Source organism: Phocoena sinus, chromosome 13, assembly GCF_008692025.1.
Source record: "Phocoena sinus isolate mPhoSin1 chromosome 13, mPhoSin1.pri, whole genome shotgun sequence".
Classification (NCBI taxonomy): domain Eukaryota; kingdom Metazoa; phylum Chordata; class Mammalia; order Artiodactyla; family Phocoenidae; genus Phocoena; species Phocoena sinus.
In genome coordinates, this window is record NC_045775.1 from 61,190,109 (window position 1) to 61,207,307 (window position 17,199).

The 17,199-nt window shown below is 47.1% G+C and overlaps 1 protein-coding gene across 26 annotated transcripts in view; it reads left to right on the top strand.

The window, feature by feature from the left end:
• The window catches only part of DYSF (dysferlin), a 223,366-nt gene extending 206,569 nt beyond the window's left edge, over positions 1-16,797 (top strand). For all 26 annotated transcript variants that reach the window (XM_032652801.1, XM_032652812.1, XM_032652808.1 and 23 more), the window contains 4 exons: positions 9,434-9,612; positions 11,213-11,322; positions 12,708-12,855; positions 16,523-16,797. In XM_032652801.1, coding sequence (XP_032508692.1) covers positions 9,434-9,612; positions 11,213-11,322; positions 12,708-12,855; positions 16,523-16,561 — 476 coding nt within the window. In that variant the 3' untranslated portion in view covers positions 16,562-16,797. The remainder of the gene's footprint in view (positions 1-9,433; positions 9,613-11,212; positions 11,323-12,707; positions 12,856-16,522) is intronic.
• The last annotated feature ends 402 nt before the right edge of the window (positions 16,798-17,199 follow it).

The window sequence follows — 17,199 nt, forward strand, 5'->3', positions numbered from 1 at the left end:
CTATAAAAGTTCACTGGGAAAATGTGGCCTATCCCTACGATAGGATGTTATTCAGCCACAAGAAGAAATGAGATCATGCTACACCATGGGTGCACCTTGAAAACACACCAAGTGAAAGAAGCCAGACGCAAAAGTACAAATATCGTATGATTCCTTGACATGAAATGTCCGCAATACGTAATTCACAGAGGCAGAAAGTGGTTGCCGGGGATTGGAAGGAGAGGAGGTTGGGGACCGACTGCTCGTGGGTCTGGTGTTTTTTTAGGGGTGATGAAAATATTCTGGAATTAGATAGTGCTGGTGGTCTCACAACGCTGTGAATATACTAAAAGCCACTGAGTTGTACACTTTACAATGGTTAAAATGGTGCATTTTGTTATGTGAATTTCACCTCAGTAAAGAAATAGTGGACCTGTGAGGAAGGCGGTCCAGGAAGTCACGAGTCCTATGTTGCAGTTCTGCTCTGCCACCTGGGGGCAGGGCGGGCTTGGACGAATCACTGGAGCCCTCCCTGTGTGGCCCGTGATTGCAGAAGTCACCGAGCTCTTGGGCCCCTGCAGAGGATGCTCTGAGGAGCAGCCCCAGCAGGAATGGGGACGAGGGCTGCCTGCCCGTCCGGCTGCTCTTCCCCCCGACCCCGAGCCTGGTCCCCTGAACTTGGAGGACTGGCAGCTGCTCCACAACTTCACTGTAAAAGGTTCAGGGTGTCAAAATCATAGCACTAAGTTGGACTTCTGTTCTCTTACTTATTATTCTGGAATACATCATTCCTGTGGCAAAATTAGAAACCGGAGATAAGCAATGCCTCCCCTTCCTATTTTATGATAATCTCACTACCCAGAGATAACCTTCACTAATATAACTAAGATAACCTTCACTTTGGCATGTATTATTATTTTGGCATGTATCTTATACAAGCAAACACATATGTGTTATATGTATTTTATACATGTATATACACATGCGTATATGGCATATAGATAGCAAAATTGGTTTATGTTACACATACTGTCTTAGATCTTGATTTTGGGGAAAACAATGTATTAAAAACATTCTTTCTGTCAGGAGTTATCCATCTGCATTGTATCTGCATCATGGTGCTTAATGTCCTGCCTGATGTCCCATCGGACCCTCATTAGTCCCCCCTAGGTGCGTACTCGGCTCATCTCTAGGATTTCCTGCATGAGTGACAGCCTAGGCTTACATTTTTGGACCCTTTGTGCATATCTTTCCTGAACTCTAAGAAGCAGATTTTTAGAGTCTTTGTACATTTTAGTGGTTTTTGAAACATTTTGTTCAGTAGCCCTCTAGAAAGATTTTACATTTTTATATTCTCACCTGTGCCCTGTTTGCCTTAAGGGCACCATTTTTCCTAAACTTTTGCTGCCAGTGTTATCTTTTTTTTAAAAAAATTGCCAATGTGGTACCTCATTTTTATCTTTCTTTGTATTTCTTCATTACTTGTAAGGTACAACTTTAAAAATATGTTTGCTATCCATATTGTTGATGGGATTTTCTTTTTCATGGTTTTGGGATGGTCCTCTTTTATTGTTGATTTTCAGAGCTTTTTATATAGTAAGGACACATTACAAATAATTTCTCCATTTTTCAATTGCTTTTCACATTTGTATGGAATTTTTTTTTGCTTACAGACTAAATAATTTTTTTAGCATCAGTCTATCAATCTTGCCTTTATGAGGTGAGGCTCATAATTTTAAAATCAATTTTAAAAAGACAAACAAAAAATTGCATTTTATTGAATGAGAAAACAGTGTCCAAAATAAAATTAAACAGGATCATCTTTTGTTTTTAAAAATAAAACTACTACTTTTTAACTCCATAGATTTCTTTTTTTTTAATTGGATGTTTGTTATATTGTGAAGTGATAGCCAAAATAAGTTATGTAGTTAACAATGTTTTTTTCTTGTGAAGAGAAATTTTAAGACCTACTCTTTTAGCAACTTACAGTATTATTCAGAGATTTCTTTTTCCCCCTTCATAATGTATTTTCTAATTACATATTTTACTTCTTTTGAGTACTTATTACTTTTATTTTAAAAATGATAGTTAAGATCTGTAATTTTGCCATCAGGAAATAATCCTATGTTTCCTTACAGTCTTTATGTAGATATAGTATATATAGTTTAATATCCTGATTTTTACTTAATATTATCTTGGGATCATGTTTAAAATGGGAAATAAACATTCATCTGTAGTTGAGGGATGGAGAGATGTGTAGACGGATGGATGGATAGATGAAGGCTGATAGAGTTGAACAAATGCTAGATAGAATAATGACCTGATTAATGGATAGATACAGTGCTCAGCAAATGGTAGCTCTAGAGGGATGTAGACAGTTAAGTCAAAGCAGATAGATGTATGGAAGGATAAATGGATGAATGGAAAGAAAGAAAGCTAGAAAAATTGATCAAGTCAATGAATACCTGCAGTAACTGAGCATTCCACACTGAAAAAAACCTAATCTCCTTTGTATGGTATTCAAGAATTGTTACCGAGTCCAGGCTTGCTCTGCTCACTGCACGACAGGCTAAAGAATTGAAGACGAGGTGTTGAGACAAGGAATACGACTTTATTTGGAAAGCCGGCAGACCAAGAAGATGACAGACTAAAGTCTCAAAATAACCATCTTATTAGGGTTTGGATGCCAGTTTCTTTTATAGCACAGAGAAGGGGAGGAGATGAGGAAGTAAAGTAAAAAGGCTATAAGTTTTGCAAATATCACCTGGAATGGCCAGCCTCTGGGAGAGGATGTGTTAATTTCTTCTTTCTTGTAGCCATCCACAGGTGGACAGGTTCCGGATATTTCCCTGAACAAAGGCACTTTGGTTTTAACATTCAGGCAGAGGGGCAGGGTTCCCTATGTATAGACATTATGCCATTATGTATAGACAGTATCCTTTTAGTGAACAAAAGCAGTGGAAAGCAAAGGTTAAAGTAAAAGAAACAGATCCAACATATAGTCCGATTTGGCTCTTCCCTGTTACAATTCCCCACTGTCAATATCCATTCCACAATCTTGTGGAAGAAGGGGTGATGACCGTTCTAATTGCTTCATCAGATGGATCTTTCTGGGAGTGTCCATCGGTGTCACTGTTCCAAACATTGTTTCTTTTGTTCCTCTCTGGAAAGCATCTCCTTTACACCTGTAGCCTTAAAAAATATTCACAGCTTAAAAGTTGAGAGTTATGATGTATTCAGTGGGAATTTTGAGGGCTTCAAGTTTGGGAGGGAGCACTTCAAGTTAAGGAATTTAGCGCTTTTCTATGTATGGGAAAATGCAAGAGTCTGGGCTCACTGAAATCACTCCCTTGATATGCACCTTAGCTATCTGGGGCCTGTATCCTGTATTCTCATATCCTGAGTTTCCTCAGGGTTCACCGGCTCACGTTGGAGGGCTGCAATCGCTAATGACTGATGTGGCAGGAATTATTCAATTTCTCAGATCCTCTCCTCTTGGTCAGGATTTTGACCAATATTTGGGAGACATTTCATGATCAACTTTTGTCCCACGGCGCTGGGAGGCTCATCCCAGATCAGGCAAAAATTCTTGGTATGCCACTCCAAGTGCTAGTTTTGGGATTAGGCCCTATTGATAATTAAAGATTCTCTGGATCCCCTATCTAACTATGATCCAGGAGACATTTTCCCTTGTTGCTTCTTCCCATACCTAGAATCACACTATTACAATTATTTTACATTATAAATGTGATCTATTTCCTCAAGATTTTTAGCCATAGAAGTTTTGTTGGAAGCCTGGTTACACACTGGGTACTGGAAGAGACAACGGTCTTATAAAATAGACAGGATATAAGTAATGCAGCTAGTAACATTGACAAAGACATAGTACAGCAGGGAGACACAAAGTACAAACCATTTGGCTTACAAAGGTGTAATTTACCAAATTACTGTGAGTCATAATTAGCTTAAGGGGAAGGTTTTCCTTACACCTGGAAAACACAGATTTAAACCAGTCATTTTTCAGATAGAAACCATAAAAATTATAACCATATTCACCACTTTACTGAGTTCTATGTAACGAATCCTTCTTGTTAACAGCTTTATAAGCCATCAGGTTTCCCATTAGAATTCTTCAATTTCTTAGCCAGTCCAGCATTATGGCCTGAAAGCCAGAAACTTGTATTTATCCAAAGTCCTTCCTATAAATCTTCTTGAAGAGGAAGCATTTTTACAAAGGCATCGTCAGAGTGAAACCATAACTGTCTATAATGACGAAAGACTTAAGAAGGCACGTTTAAATCTGATTACAATGCAATTGACAAAGTAACTTGGTTAGTGCTGTGACATGCAACACATTTAGATAGTAACTAGAATTATGACAGATAACATTTTACCAGCACACATCAAATTTTAGGAACTCCATATAATCTCTAGAATACCTGTATCATTTGCCATACAGTATAACCTAAGAAGATTTATTACTTATTTGACACTTCCCATGTAATTCAACCTACCAAGTGAACCTAATTAGTTAATATCTCTCTTTGGGGTGTTTCAGGGGCCCTTTGAAGCATCCCAAAGTTAGCTAGAGTTCAAAGGAACTTCATTATAATTTTTTTTTTTTTTTTTTTTTTTTGCGGTACGCGGGCCTCTCACTGTTGTGGCCTCTCCCGTTGTGGAGTACAGGCTCCGGATGCGCAGGCTCAGCGGCCATGGCTCACGGGCCCAGCCACTCTGCGGCATGTGGGATCTTCCCAGACCAGGGCACGAACCTGTGTCCCCTGCATCGGCAGGCAGACTCTCAACCACTGTGCCACCAGGGAAGCCCCTTCATTATAATTTGATTTGTGAAGTTTTGTCAAAAAGATATCAAAAGGGTTTAAACAGTCAGATAGGACCTCAGGTCACTGTGAAACAATAGTTTTTCACTTAGCGGAAGTAACAGTAAAAGATTTCAAAGGCAAATACAGAACAGATCACTTAAAATGTAGAAAAACTTAAAATCTGTTATCAGAGGCAGTTCAGAATCTTAAGAAACCTTGTCTTCTTAACAGAGAGAAAAGCAAAATTCAAATTTTTGACCAGCTTACTTTTAAAATTCATTTACTCAGTTAAACTTATTTTAAACTTAGTCAATTCTGACCGTCTACAAAACTCTTTTCTTGGGGTCCACTTTCAATAAACCTTCCATGACTTAACTTATTTTAGCACAATTCTAACTTTCAAGTTGTGGAATATCTGCAGAGATTAATAATTTTATTTTTTTTTAATTTATTTATTTGTGTTTATTTTTGGCTATGTTAGGTCTTCATTGCTGTGCGTGGCCTTTCTCTAGTTGCGGTGAGCAGGGGCTACTCTTCATTGCGGTGCATGGGCTTTACATTATTGTGGCTTCTCTTGTTGGGGAGCACAGGCCTCAGTAGTTGTGGCATGTGGACTCTAGAGCAGAGGCTCAGTAGTTGTGGTGCATGGGCTTAGTTGCTCCATGGCATGTGGGATCTTCCCAGGCCAGGGATCGAACCTGTGTCCCCTTCATTGGCAGGCGGATTCTTAACCACTGCACCACCAGGGAAGCTCTGGAGAGATTAATTTTAGATAAAGATAATTATTTTAAAAAGTGCACCTAAAGCTCTTATCTCATTTACATTTTCTTTCCTTAAAAGTTTCTTTACATCAAGTTACTTTCCTTGCTGATAAATTTGCAACAGATATAACAAGATTTTATTTAGCTTATATTAAACCTAGGCATAATGAAAGTATTATACTTAATGCTGATGACTCTAATGACATGTCTATATTAATTAGATCAACAAACAAACATTAATACTGAATATTTCTCAGTGCACATGAACCCGAAATTCATTTAGCTTAATTTTTCTTGTATTTAGAATTGTTTGGTTTGTAAGAACTTACTCTTCTTTAAGCCAATTAAATAGAGCTTATCCGCAAATCAACCCCAGCAATGTTATCCAAAGACAAAGACACATACGAGGACACAAACAAACAGAGACATCATAGTTCTCATTTCAAAATTTCAGCCCTGAGTCATGTACAGCAACATAAAACCCATCAGTTTACAAAAAGAGGTTGGATTAAAATTAGGTTTCTGGCAGATGGAACAAATCAAGTTCACTTGTCTAGATGGCTGAATTTTTACGGAAAAAACACTTAGTTTTTTAATTTATCCTTGACAAGTCAATTTCTAAATTACTTTGCCCTTTTTTCAAAGTTTGCATTTTAAAAAGATGGCAGAGATGAGCGTTCCTGAGAAGACCAGATAGGACACTTACATCTCAAAGATACAGTCAAGTTTTTCCTAGGATGCCTTTGTTTCCCCTTTGTTTAATATTTACAAGCCTCTTAAGATAAAAATAGGGAAGGTAGTCAATCAACTTGTTCTCCACTGTCAAAGTTATCTGGGGCTCCTGTGCGGAAATTAGAATCGGATGCCTCAAGTCCAGGGGAGTCCCCTGGCCTCTTACAGGATGTCAGCACAAGGGAAATTGCCCTGCTGTAGAAGTGGCCCCTGGTCCAAATTGGGTCTTAGATGGTGGGTCTTAGATGGTGGGTCTGTTGGGTCTTAGATGGTGATACTAAACCAGGTCCCTATGCCTTGGGGGTTATCATAGAAGCTTCTATTTGATCCCCATGGGTAGGGGAAACAGGAGGCGGTGAATATGTTGGCGGCATATGGCAGGGGGGGAGCAGTTGGAGAAACTGCTGGTGCAGCCTGCTCTTTTACAAAACACTTCTAACTGCGAGATCATATAATAATTGAGTGAACCATTCAGGGACCATCATTCTTCTGATCCTAACATTTATTGGGTCCACACCCTATTACAATAGTATATCATGTCTTTCTTAGTCATAGGCTCATGGCTATGTTTTGCCCATTTATCTAATATACACCCCAAAGGGCTCTCCTTCAGGATAGATGGAGTATTTCCATTTTTTATAAGTTTGATAACACCAAAACACAAAAGACACAAACAAATTCCAACACAAAAGGCCCAAACAAATTCTGCCATCGGTGCACACAAAACCAAGACCAAAACCAATGAACCAGTTCCTAAATCAGGTAGACTTAACCTGCAAAACCAACAAACTAGTTCCCAAATCGGGTAGACTTACCCTACAAAACCAACGAACTGGCTCCAAATCAGGTAGAGCCCAACAACAATTTCCCCCTCCAGTAGGGTACCCCAATCAAACAAATTGGCTTATCCTGTAAAGGAAAAGCCCAAATTGAGAGGGAAATATGTTCCCAGTGTGCATGCTGGAGCAACTTACCATACAAAGTCGAGTTCATCGACTCGCAACACAAAAGGATACACAAAAGCAAAACAAGACCAAGACCAAAGCAAATGAACTGGTTACTGAATTGGGTAGACTAACCATACAAAATTGAGTCTGTGGACTCGTAGAAGTTGGTCTTTTCCTTGCTGCAGCTGCCAAGCGCTGCAGTAGCTGGCACCGCTTGAGGGAAGTTTGAAGGGAAGATCCTCAGGACAAATGGTCCTGGCATCTGCTAGGCCTTGCCACAATGTTCCCTGACCGGGGCTGGCTAGCCAAAAACTGCAAGCCTCCTGGCTGGCTTGCCAAATTTGTTACCGAGTCCAAGCTCACTCTGCTTGCCACATGACAGGCCAATGAATCAGAGATGAGGTGTTGAGGCAAGGAATACGACTTTATTCGGAAAGCTGGCAGACTGAGAAAATTGCAGACTAATGTCTCAAAATAACCATCTTATTGGGGTTTGGATGCCAGTTTCTTTTATAGCACAAAGCGGGGAGGAGATGAGGAAGTAAAGTAAAAAGGCCATAAGGTTTGCAAACATCACCTGGAATAGCCAGCCTCGGGGACGGGATGTGTTAATTTCTTCTTTCTTATAGCCATCCACAGATGGACAGGTTCTGGATGTTTCCCTGAAAAAGGCGCCTTGGTTCAACGTTCAGGCAGAGGGGCAGGGTTCCCCAAGGCAGGCCATTATGTATAGACAGTATCCTTTTAGTGAACAAAAGCAGTGGAAAGAAAAGGTTAAAGTAAGAGAAACAGATCCAACATGTGGTCAGATTTGGCTCTTCCCTGTTACAGAATTTCTTCAATTTGGCCTTGGAAAATATTTTTTAGATTTACCTCTCTCACTTAATCCCTTTAGTAACCTATGCTCCAATCCCATTGACTTCGTGTTGTTGGAATTGGATTAGGTGAAACCTCATGAAATTGCTGTTTTTATACGTCAAATATAGTTGAATACCAGAATTTTCATATGGCTCAACCCAGTAGATGGGGCTATTCTTGGAGAAGATGGATAAAATAGATGAGTAGATGAAGCAGTATAGAAAGATAGCTGCTTGGATAACTAGGTGGGCAGATAAAAAAATTGGTGGATGAACCACAATGAGATAACACTTATACCTATAAAAAAGCAAAAGCAAAAACAAAAAATGGAAAATAACAAGTGTTGGAGAGGATGTGGAGAAATTGGAACACTTGTACATTGGTGGTATGCATGTAAATTGGTGCAGCTGCTTGGGAAAAAGTTTGGCAGTTCCTCAGAAAGCTAAACACATGACCTAGCAATTTCGCTTCTAGTTATGTACCCAAAAGAATTAAAAACTGGGACTAAGACATCTGCACACCAGTGTTCAGAGCAGCATCCTTCACAAGAGTCAAAAGGGGGAAACAATCCAAGTGTCCATCAACAGATGAATGGATAAACAAAATGTGGTATATACGTACCATGGAATATTATTCAGCCATAAAAATGTATGAAGTACTGATACATGCTACAACGTGGATGAATCTGGAAAACTAATTATGCCAAGTGAAATAAGCCAGATACAAAAGGATACATTTTTATGATCCCACTTATATGAGGTGTCTAGAATAGGCTTTTTCATAGAGAAAGAAAGTAGATTTAGAGGTTAGCAGGGCTGAGAGGAGAGGGGAATGGGGAGTTATTACTTAATGGGTACAGAGTTGCTGTTTGGGGGGAATGAAAAAGTTATGGAAATAGGTAGTGCTGATGGTTGCTAAATGTTGTGAATGTAATTAATGCCACTGAAGTATTCATCTGAACATGGTTAAAATAACAAATTTTATCTATAGATATTTTATTGCACTAAAAACGGTTTAAAAAGTTGATGGTCGGTGGATGTAGACGATGGGTGAATGAGTGAATCTGTGCATAGTAAGATGAATAGTTGAGCAGGTGGGAAGTTCTGTTAAGGGTGAATCAATCAGGGCACAGTAGCAGGCATATGCATGCATGAATAGATGGATGGGAAGCTGTACAGATGGAGTGAGAGGCAGTGGGTGGGGAGTGGAGTTTGAGCCATGGGGCTAAGACCATGGATTGAAGCTGAGGAGGCTGAACTTGCCCAGCCCCAGGGTGGCCCTAGGCTGACAGTGACTGAGAAAGCGTGGGCCAAAGCACCCTTCTCTGCTACAGGCTCTCTGCAGCTGGACCTCAACCGCATGCCTAAGCCTGCCAAGACAGCTGAGAAGTGTTCCCTGGACCAGCTGGATGACACTTTCCACCCGGAGTGGTTTGTGTCCCTTTTTGAACAGAAAACAGTGAAGGGCTGGTGGCCCTGTGTGGCGGACCAGGGTGAGAAGAAGATACTGGCGGTAAGTCTGTTCCCTCTGGTCGGTGGAGATGCCGGAGTGACTCGTCCATAGAAATCGCTGAGCACAGACGTGTTCCTCTCCCTCTATCCTGCCCTCCCTGTCTGTTTCCCAAGACACTGTCCCTCTTCCCTGCCAGTTCCCAGCCTTCGTCTCCTCGAGGCTCGTATCCCAGGAAAGCCTATCTAAACCTAAAGATGCCCTAATCTCCCGTGGACCCTGTTTAATTTGTACTCTGCTCCTTGGCCTTCACAGTGATCTGTATCCTGGGTTCCCCTCTGGCTGGGCTTCCTGTGGAGGACAGGGGTCATGCCACTCCCATTTGAGCAGGACCCTATAAGGGACTGACCTTGTTCCTTGTCCTTGTCTTCTCCCTGCCCAGAGGTCTGCCCAGGGGTGTGACTGGGGACCATGGAGAATCATCCTTCCTCTGCAGAGGAAGTAAATGAGTTTACTGTCCTTCCTTGGTATCAGCAGAGGGTTGGTTCCAGGAGCCCGCGTGGACACCAAATCCATGGATGCTCAAGTCTCATAGTCCACCTTCTGTGTTTGGTTTAATCTACAGATCTGAAACCTGCAAATGAGGGCCAACTGTGTATTTATTGAAAAAAATTTGTGTGTAAGTGGACCTGTGCCGTTAAAACCTGTGTCGTTCAAGGGTCAACTGTACTTAGAAACGGCAGACAGACAGCCAATCCCTAAAGTGGCCCTTGAAATAAAATATCCATGTTGTATAACAAATTATAACAATTAATAAGAAATACTAACATCTCAAAAGAAAAATGAGCAAAGGGCATACATAGATAATACATAAAGCAGTACAGTGGCCATTACATATTTAAGAAGTTTCATTTCCCCTAGTAATTACATAAAGGAATGCTTTCAAATGTGAAAACATTTTTTATGTATTATATTAGAATTTTTTAAAAAATAGAAACACTTATTGCCAGGGAGGATGCAGAGAGACAGCCTTCTCATTTACCTCTGTTGGGCAGGCTAATGATTTTTACCATTTGGGGAAACAATGTAGTAATATATAGCCAGAGACTTAACAATAGTTATGCCCTTGAAATTTTTCATCCCACTCCTAAAATCTCTCCTAAAGAAATAACCCCATAAAATTAAAAATTTAGGGTTTATTTGTAACAACAAAGAGTTGGAAACAACCTAAACGAACCAAAATAACTGGTTTACTAAATAAATTATGGTCAACCATTACATAGATACAGCATTAAAAGCAAACTTTAAAGAGTATATAATTATATAATAAAATATATTCCTAAATGAGAGAAACAAGCTATAGAACCATATATACACAGCGTGATATTGCGTATACTTGCAAAGAAAAATAGCTCTGAGGAATAAAGTATTAAGAGTGCTTGTCTCTACATAGTGGAAGTATGGGTGACAGTCTCCTTTTTTTATACATTTCTGTAGTTGCTATGTGTTCTGCAAGGAGCAGGTACTTTTATGATCAGATCACCCTGTATCTTTTTTTCAAACAAATCATAAAGTGACCTTTACATCTGTCCTGGCCTGGCTCCTCTCCAAGCCATGAGGCCAAGCCTTTATGTCTCTGATCAGGTCCCCCTTGTCCCCTCAGGGCAAGTTGGAGATGACTTTGGAGATTGTGGCCGAGAGCGAACATGAGGAGCGGCCGGCCGGCCAGGGCCGAGATGAGCCCAACATGAACCCCAAGCTCGAGGACCCAAGGTTGGTGCTCAGCCCCTGACCCCTGATGCCCAAGGGGATGGGGAGGAGTATCCACAGCACAGGAGGCACTCACTGTATAGCCGCACAGAGGTCCCAGGGCCCAGAGAGGGGTGTGACTCATCCAAGGGTACACATTGTTAGGGGGCAGGTGACAGACATCATTCCAGGACACGCTGGGCTCATCAGCTAGTTCCAGAAGCAGGCGCTGTTGGGTAGCTGTTGGTTGTAGGCCAGGCGTGCTGTCATATGGCATGTATATGTTGTGTCATGGAACCTTCCCTGCTGAGCCGTTATTAGTATCCCCGCTTTACAGATGAGGAAACAATCACAGCAAAGTTAAATAAGGTCATTCCAAGGAAAGTGGCGAAGGTGAAATTCTCACACCTGGTCTGATTGGCCCCGGAGCCTGACCAAGGTCTTTCCCTGACCAAGCTGCCTTCCATGGCTCTCCTGTGGTGTCAATGTGGCTTTCAAAAGGCCTTTCAGCTTTAATTTTCCCATCTGTGAAACGGGGGCCTAGTCCCTGCCTCCCCTACCTCACAGGCCTCTAAGGGAGGGGCCTACATCCCAAACCAGTGGATGCAGAAGCCTTGAAGGCAGTTACCGGAGCCTGAAAGATGGCTGTTCAGATGCGGGGCAGGGCTGCATTTGCTGGGTCCTTTTCCACTGCCTGCTCAGCTCAAGTCACACTTAGCACGGACAGCCCACTTTGTTATAGCGCTATCCTGAGTGCCACTGGCTGGCAGAGGAGTGAGAGGCATCCCTGCCCAAGGATGCTGGGATCTGGGTGGAAAGACAGAGAGACCCAGGAGAGCCAGCGGCACGCAAGCAGATGTTAAAACGGCCGTTACTGAGACACAAAATCCTGCCCGCTCTTGAATTGTGAGGCTGACCTAGGGGAAGGATTTGACGTTCTTGGTTATGAGACACAATCAGCTTTCTGGGTTCACTCCCTGCCAGTGAACGAGCCACGTGCATCTAGGCCAGTGGCTTAGCTTATCTGAGGCTCATGGACCATAGCTCACCTAACGTGGAGCCCCTTGAAACTCTGCCCAGTCCCCAAATCTCTAGTCTGTGATTAAGTCCTGGGTCAGGAAGGAGAGAGTGGCAGGGAAGGTGACCTGGACAGGGTGGCTGAGAACGGGGTCCCTGAGGGTGTGCAGGGCTTGACAGCACCAAGAAGAGGAGGGCAACATGGGCGGGGCTCACACTGTAGCGAAGGCTGGGAGGAGAGGGCGATGCAGGTGCGGACAGGGGCTGGGGGCTTGGAGGCTGGGCAGGTCTGGGGGGCTGACTCGGGTGGGCCAGGGCAATTTGTGAGCAGGACCCGGAGGGAGCAGCCCTGGTGGGAGGTACCCTGCTGACCTCTGGGCTCTCACTCGCAGGCGCCCTGACACCTCCTTCCTCTGGTTCACCTCCCCGTACAAGACTATGAAGTTCATCCTCTGGCGACGGTTCCGGTGCGCCATCATCCTCTTCGTCCTTCTCTTCATTCTCCTGCTGTTCTTGGGCATCTTCGTCTACTCCTTCCCGGTAAGCTGGCCTGAGTGGGGAGGCACAGACCCTTGTCTTGGAGGAGCTCCTGGTCTGATGTGGGAGGTACAGCCCTTGGCCTCCAGCAGCTTCTGGTTCTCAGGGGAGTCTGTCATTGTCCTCAAAGTGCACCCCGTGTCTGATGGAGAGAAGTAGCTTCTGTCTTTGGGGAGTCCATGGTCTGATGAGGGAGACATAGGCCCTGCTCTGGGGAGTCCCCAGTCTGGTAGGAGACCCTTGGGGAGCTCTTAGTCCAGTGAGGGAATCTGAGTTCTTGCCCTTGATGGGGAGACACCGCACCCTCAGCAAGCCCCTGAGGGGCTATGTAATTAAGGGGTTGGCAGAAGGCGAGGCCCCTTGGGCAGGCGTGGGCAGGGGAACCTTCTTGAAGGAGGGTGTGGAGTGGGTCAGGAGGGGCAGGGAAGGTGTAGATGGCAGAGCAGAGGGGAAGGTCCTCTGCTTGTGAGGATGGCACCTGCTGAGGACCTGGGGCTGGAGAGGGTGTCACCTGGGAACCTGATAAAGTGTGTCCTGCCTGCTGCAGTGGGCTGGGCGTGGGGCAAGGTGTGGGCGAGGAGGGGGCTGGCAAGGAGCCTCTCACTGGGCGCAGTAAACACTGGGGCCCCTTTCCCCTGCTAAGAAGCCAGCTGATGCCTGACGAAGAGTGGCCAGGGCCACCCGCGTGGGGACTGCTGTGCCCAGCTCCAGGGGCCCCTCCCAAGGGAGGAGGTTCTGGAGCTCTCTTCCCTGCCTGTGCTTCCCTGACCTCACAGCAGCACCCCCAGTGTCTCTAGAACCTCAGAAGCGATCACAGTGTCCCCAGGCTGACACCTGATTTTTAATATTCTTGAAATTTTTGAAACTTTTTAATACAAAAAATTCAAAATCGTATGTAAGTAGAGGAATGGTGTGATCGACACCATGTCACCCTTATTTGAATGGAAAGAAACACACATCCAGAGAGGAGAGGGACCAGCTCAGGGCTGCACGGCAGCCCTGTGTACAGCTCCCGGTCTGGGGTTCCGGCCACAGCCCTGGTCAGCACCAGGCCGCCGGTCAAGCACGCTGTCCCCACAGTGGGTAGTGCGCTCTGGGAATCACTCACCTGTGAGCTCTTTGCTTCGTGAATCCTCCGGGAGGAGGAGGCGCCCGAGAGCGCTCTCCCGCCGTAGCTGGCAAGGCATTGTACCAGCAGAGCACGCCTCCTACGAGGAGGACGGTTAAAACCACGGAACAATCCCCTGCAGGCCCTAAGATCATGAACTGTGGGAGCAGCAGAGAGGATGCTCTGGTTTGGATGTCCAGGCCCCGGCTACCCCTTGGACCCTAAGTGACAAAGGAGGGTCCAGAGCTGGGATGACCGTGAGCTGGGCCGCGAGCCGGGCCCTCGTCTCAGCTGACTGTGTCGCCTGGAGCGCCAGGCTGAGACCGTTCTGAGGCTCAGTGAGACGACTCACGGCCCGTTGGCCAAACGTGCCTGAGGCCCAGGGGCGGGTCCAGGCTGGGGGACCCTGAAGCTCCTTCGGTTTGGGGGGCCCTCCTGAAGCAAAGGAAGACAGATTACAAGTACAAGGTTAGCTGCTGGGCCCTGGAAGGACACGAGCAAGTGTGGTGCCTGGAGTGTCGCTGCCCTGGCAGTGACCTGGGCTCAGGGGTTGGGCCCAGGACTCCCCTTGTGGTCCCCTGTGTCTCCTCCCCTGGGACACAGCCCTGTGGCCAAGTTGGGGAGGCGCAGTGGCCCTCACCTGGCCTGTCCTCAGGCTTACCTCCTCTCATGTTGAGTGCACCCAGCCGCCACTCGGTTCAGGTGAAGACATTATTAGCGTGCGAAGTGTGTCCGGGAGGTGAGGGCGTGTTGTGTGGGTGAGGGGAAGGCTGGTGGGGCCCGTGCCCCTGGGAGCTGTCGGTCCACAAGGAGATACAGTGAAGCCAGGGATGAGGGGGAGCACGGGGTACAGCCTAACGCCTCACCGAGAGGCCAGGCCAGGGAGTGTGGGCAAAGGGGAGCTGGTGTGGACCCTCGCTCCTTGAGGAGGTGGTCTGAGGAGCAAGCAGCGGCAGCACCAGGGAGCTGGTAAGAAATGCAGAGTCCTGGGCCAGCCCCAGGCCTGCTGAGGAGAATCTGCCTCGGGAACATCAAGGTCTGAGCATCGCTGCTGTGCGGAACACAGCTCCATGTGGAGTCGGGAGCTGTTGGCTGGGTTCTGGCTCTGTCGGTGGCTCCCCAGTGACCGTGGCCAGGCCCTCCCGTCGCATGAGGAAGGGGCTGGGATAGGTCAGTGCTGACCTGCTGTGACTAGCACTGTGGATAGGGGAGCGATTTTTCCTTCCCCAGGGGGGCTGCATGTCAAGCCAGCCTTCTGCTGAAGAGCTGAGGGGAGGGCCCCGCCCCTGCAAGGCACTAGGGCTGCGGACTAGGCCTCAGGGACCTGGGGAAGGAGGCCCTGCTGCTTGGCTGGGAGATGGACAGAAGATTTCCAACCACTTCCAGGCTGTGGTCCTTTCTCGTCCCTGGGGCAGCCTTATCCCAAAGCCCTGCGGGCAGGCCCTGGTCAGAGCCTCTTCCCTGTGTCCTGAGTCCCCAGCAGCAGCAGTCTCCTTTATCTTCGGGGTTTGACCTTTTTCCAATGCCAGCCCTGCCTTCTCTCTCCAGAGCTGGCCTGTGGGGTTAGATCCTAGGCGAGGGCTGTAGGGCAGCCTGGGTCTGAGACTGCAGACTGCTTTTGCTTGCAGGCCTTTGCTACAAGCTGGGCATATCCTCCTTCCCTCCAGCCAAGTCACCCAGTCACCTGGTGGATGCCAGACCTGTGACCGTCCATCACCTGGCTTTCAGGCCTTGGGGGGCAGAGGCCTGGGTGCAGAGGGGCTCCCCCCCAGTTGGCCTCATCTCCCACCCTCTTGGAAATTCCCCTGGGAGGGGGACAGGGAGGGCAGCCCGTCTGATTCCTCCCAGCTCTGCCCTAGAGGCAGCCGGGAGCAGGGCCAGTGTGGGGAGGCAGGAGGCGATCTGGCAGGGAAGGAGCGGCGGCTTTGTTTCCAGAGTTGGCTTTCCTGGGCGGCGCTGGGGAACATACTGTCCCAATTAGGAGCCCTGTGTTGTGTTGTATGTGTTTTCATGGTTTTGGGGGGAGGAGTGGGGAGGGGAGATTCCTGCCAGTCCTGCAGCAGCCAGGGCTTAATCAGGGGTGACCCATCTCTAGGGCTGGCCCGCACTGCGGGTCATCCCTCTATACCCCCCACCCCAGCTCGCTCTCTGCGTTTTGGACGGGAGCGTGGTGGCCAGCGAGCCCCAGGTTCCCGCGCTGGGCAGTGTGGGAGGAGGGTGGGGAGAAGCGCAGCCGTGCCTTCAGGCCACCTGTCTGATGGCAAAGGCCGGGCCTGGCCTGGCCAGGGGCAGAGTCCTCTCGGTAGCTGGGCAGAACCTCGGGGTGGGCCCTGGAGTGACGGGGGAGAAGCCAGAGCAATTCAGGCGCTGTGGCCCCCAGGCAAGCGTGTGGGCTTGTGTGACAGCCAGAGCGCTGTCAGGGTGGAGTGCCGAGCTGAGTGTGGCCTGGGGGATGATGAGGGAGAGGTGCAGGCAGGTGGTTGAGTGGATCAGCCACCTTTCCCAGCTCCGTTTCCCTGGCAGCTGTCGTCACCTGTCCCTGCTTCTCCGCCCTCCCTCCAGAACTATACTGCCATGAAGCTGGTGAAGCCATTCAGCTGAGGACTCTCGGGCCCAGGACTGGCTGCCTGCTCTGCTCTGCTCTGCTGAGTGTCTCCAGATGTCCAGACCTCACCGTCCTGCCAGGGTGGGCAGACAGAGAGAGGGACTGGCACGCGCTCCAAGTGTTGGCGACATCGAGCCCTGCGGTCACCCCGCTTTCATCATTTCTCTCTCCCCCAACCCAACCCTTTTGGGGATCAGCCCTGTGTATTTCAGTATAAAACAGTTTGAACCGCAAAGCGGCGTTGGTGTGTGTATCTCTGGGGTACCTGAATAGGGTGACTGTGCAGGGGATGTCTGGGTGGGCGCGTGGGTGGGATGTGTGCCATCTGTGCAACGTTCCCAGCGGGACTGTGTATCTTTCGGCAAGTCTGGTAGGGGTGGCGGGGGCTTTGAGGCTTGATGTCTGGCCTGCCTGGAGACCCAGCCTGTTCTGCTTCCAGGACGTCCCTCCACCCTGTGCCCTCCTTCCTCAGGCATCTCCTCACCCACGGTGATCTTTGCTTGGGTGGGCAGTTACCTGCACCATGCCCGGGAAGAGGTTCCACTTATGCACGTGGAGCCCCTCGGAAAAACTCTAAAGGCTGGGAGGGCTGCTGGACCCCTGGCTGTGACCTTGTCTCCCATGCTCTTGGAAT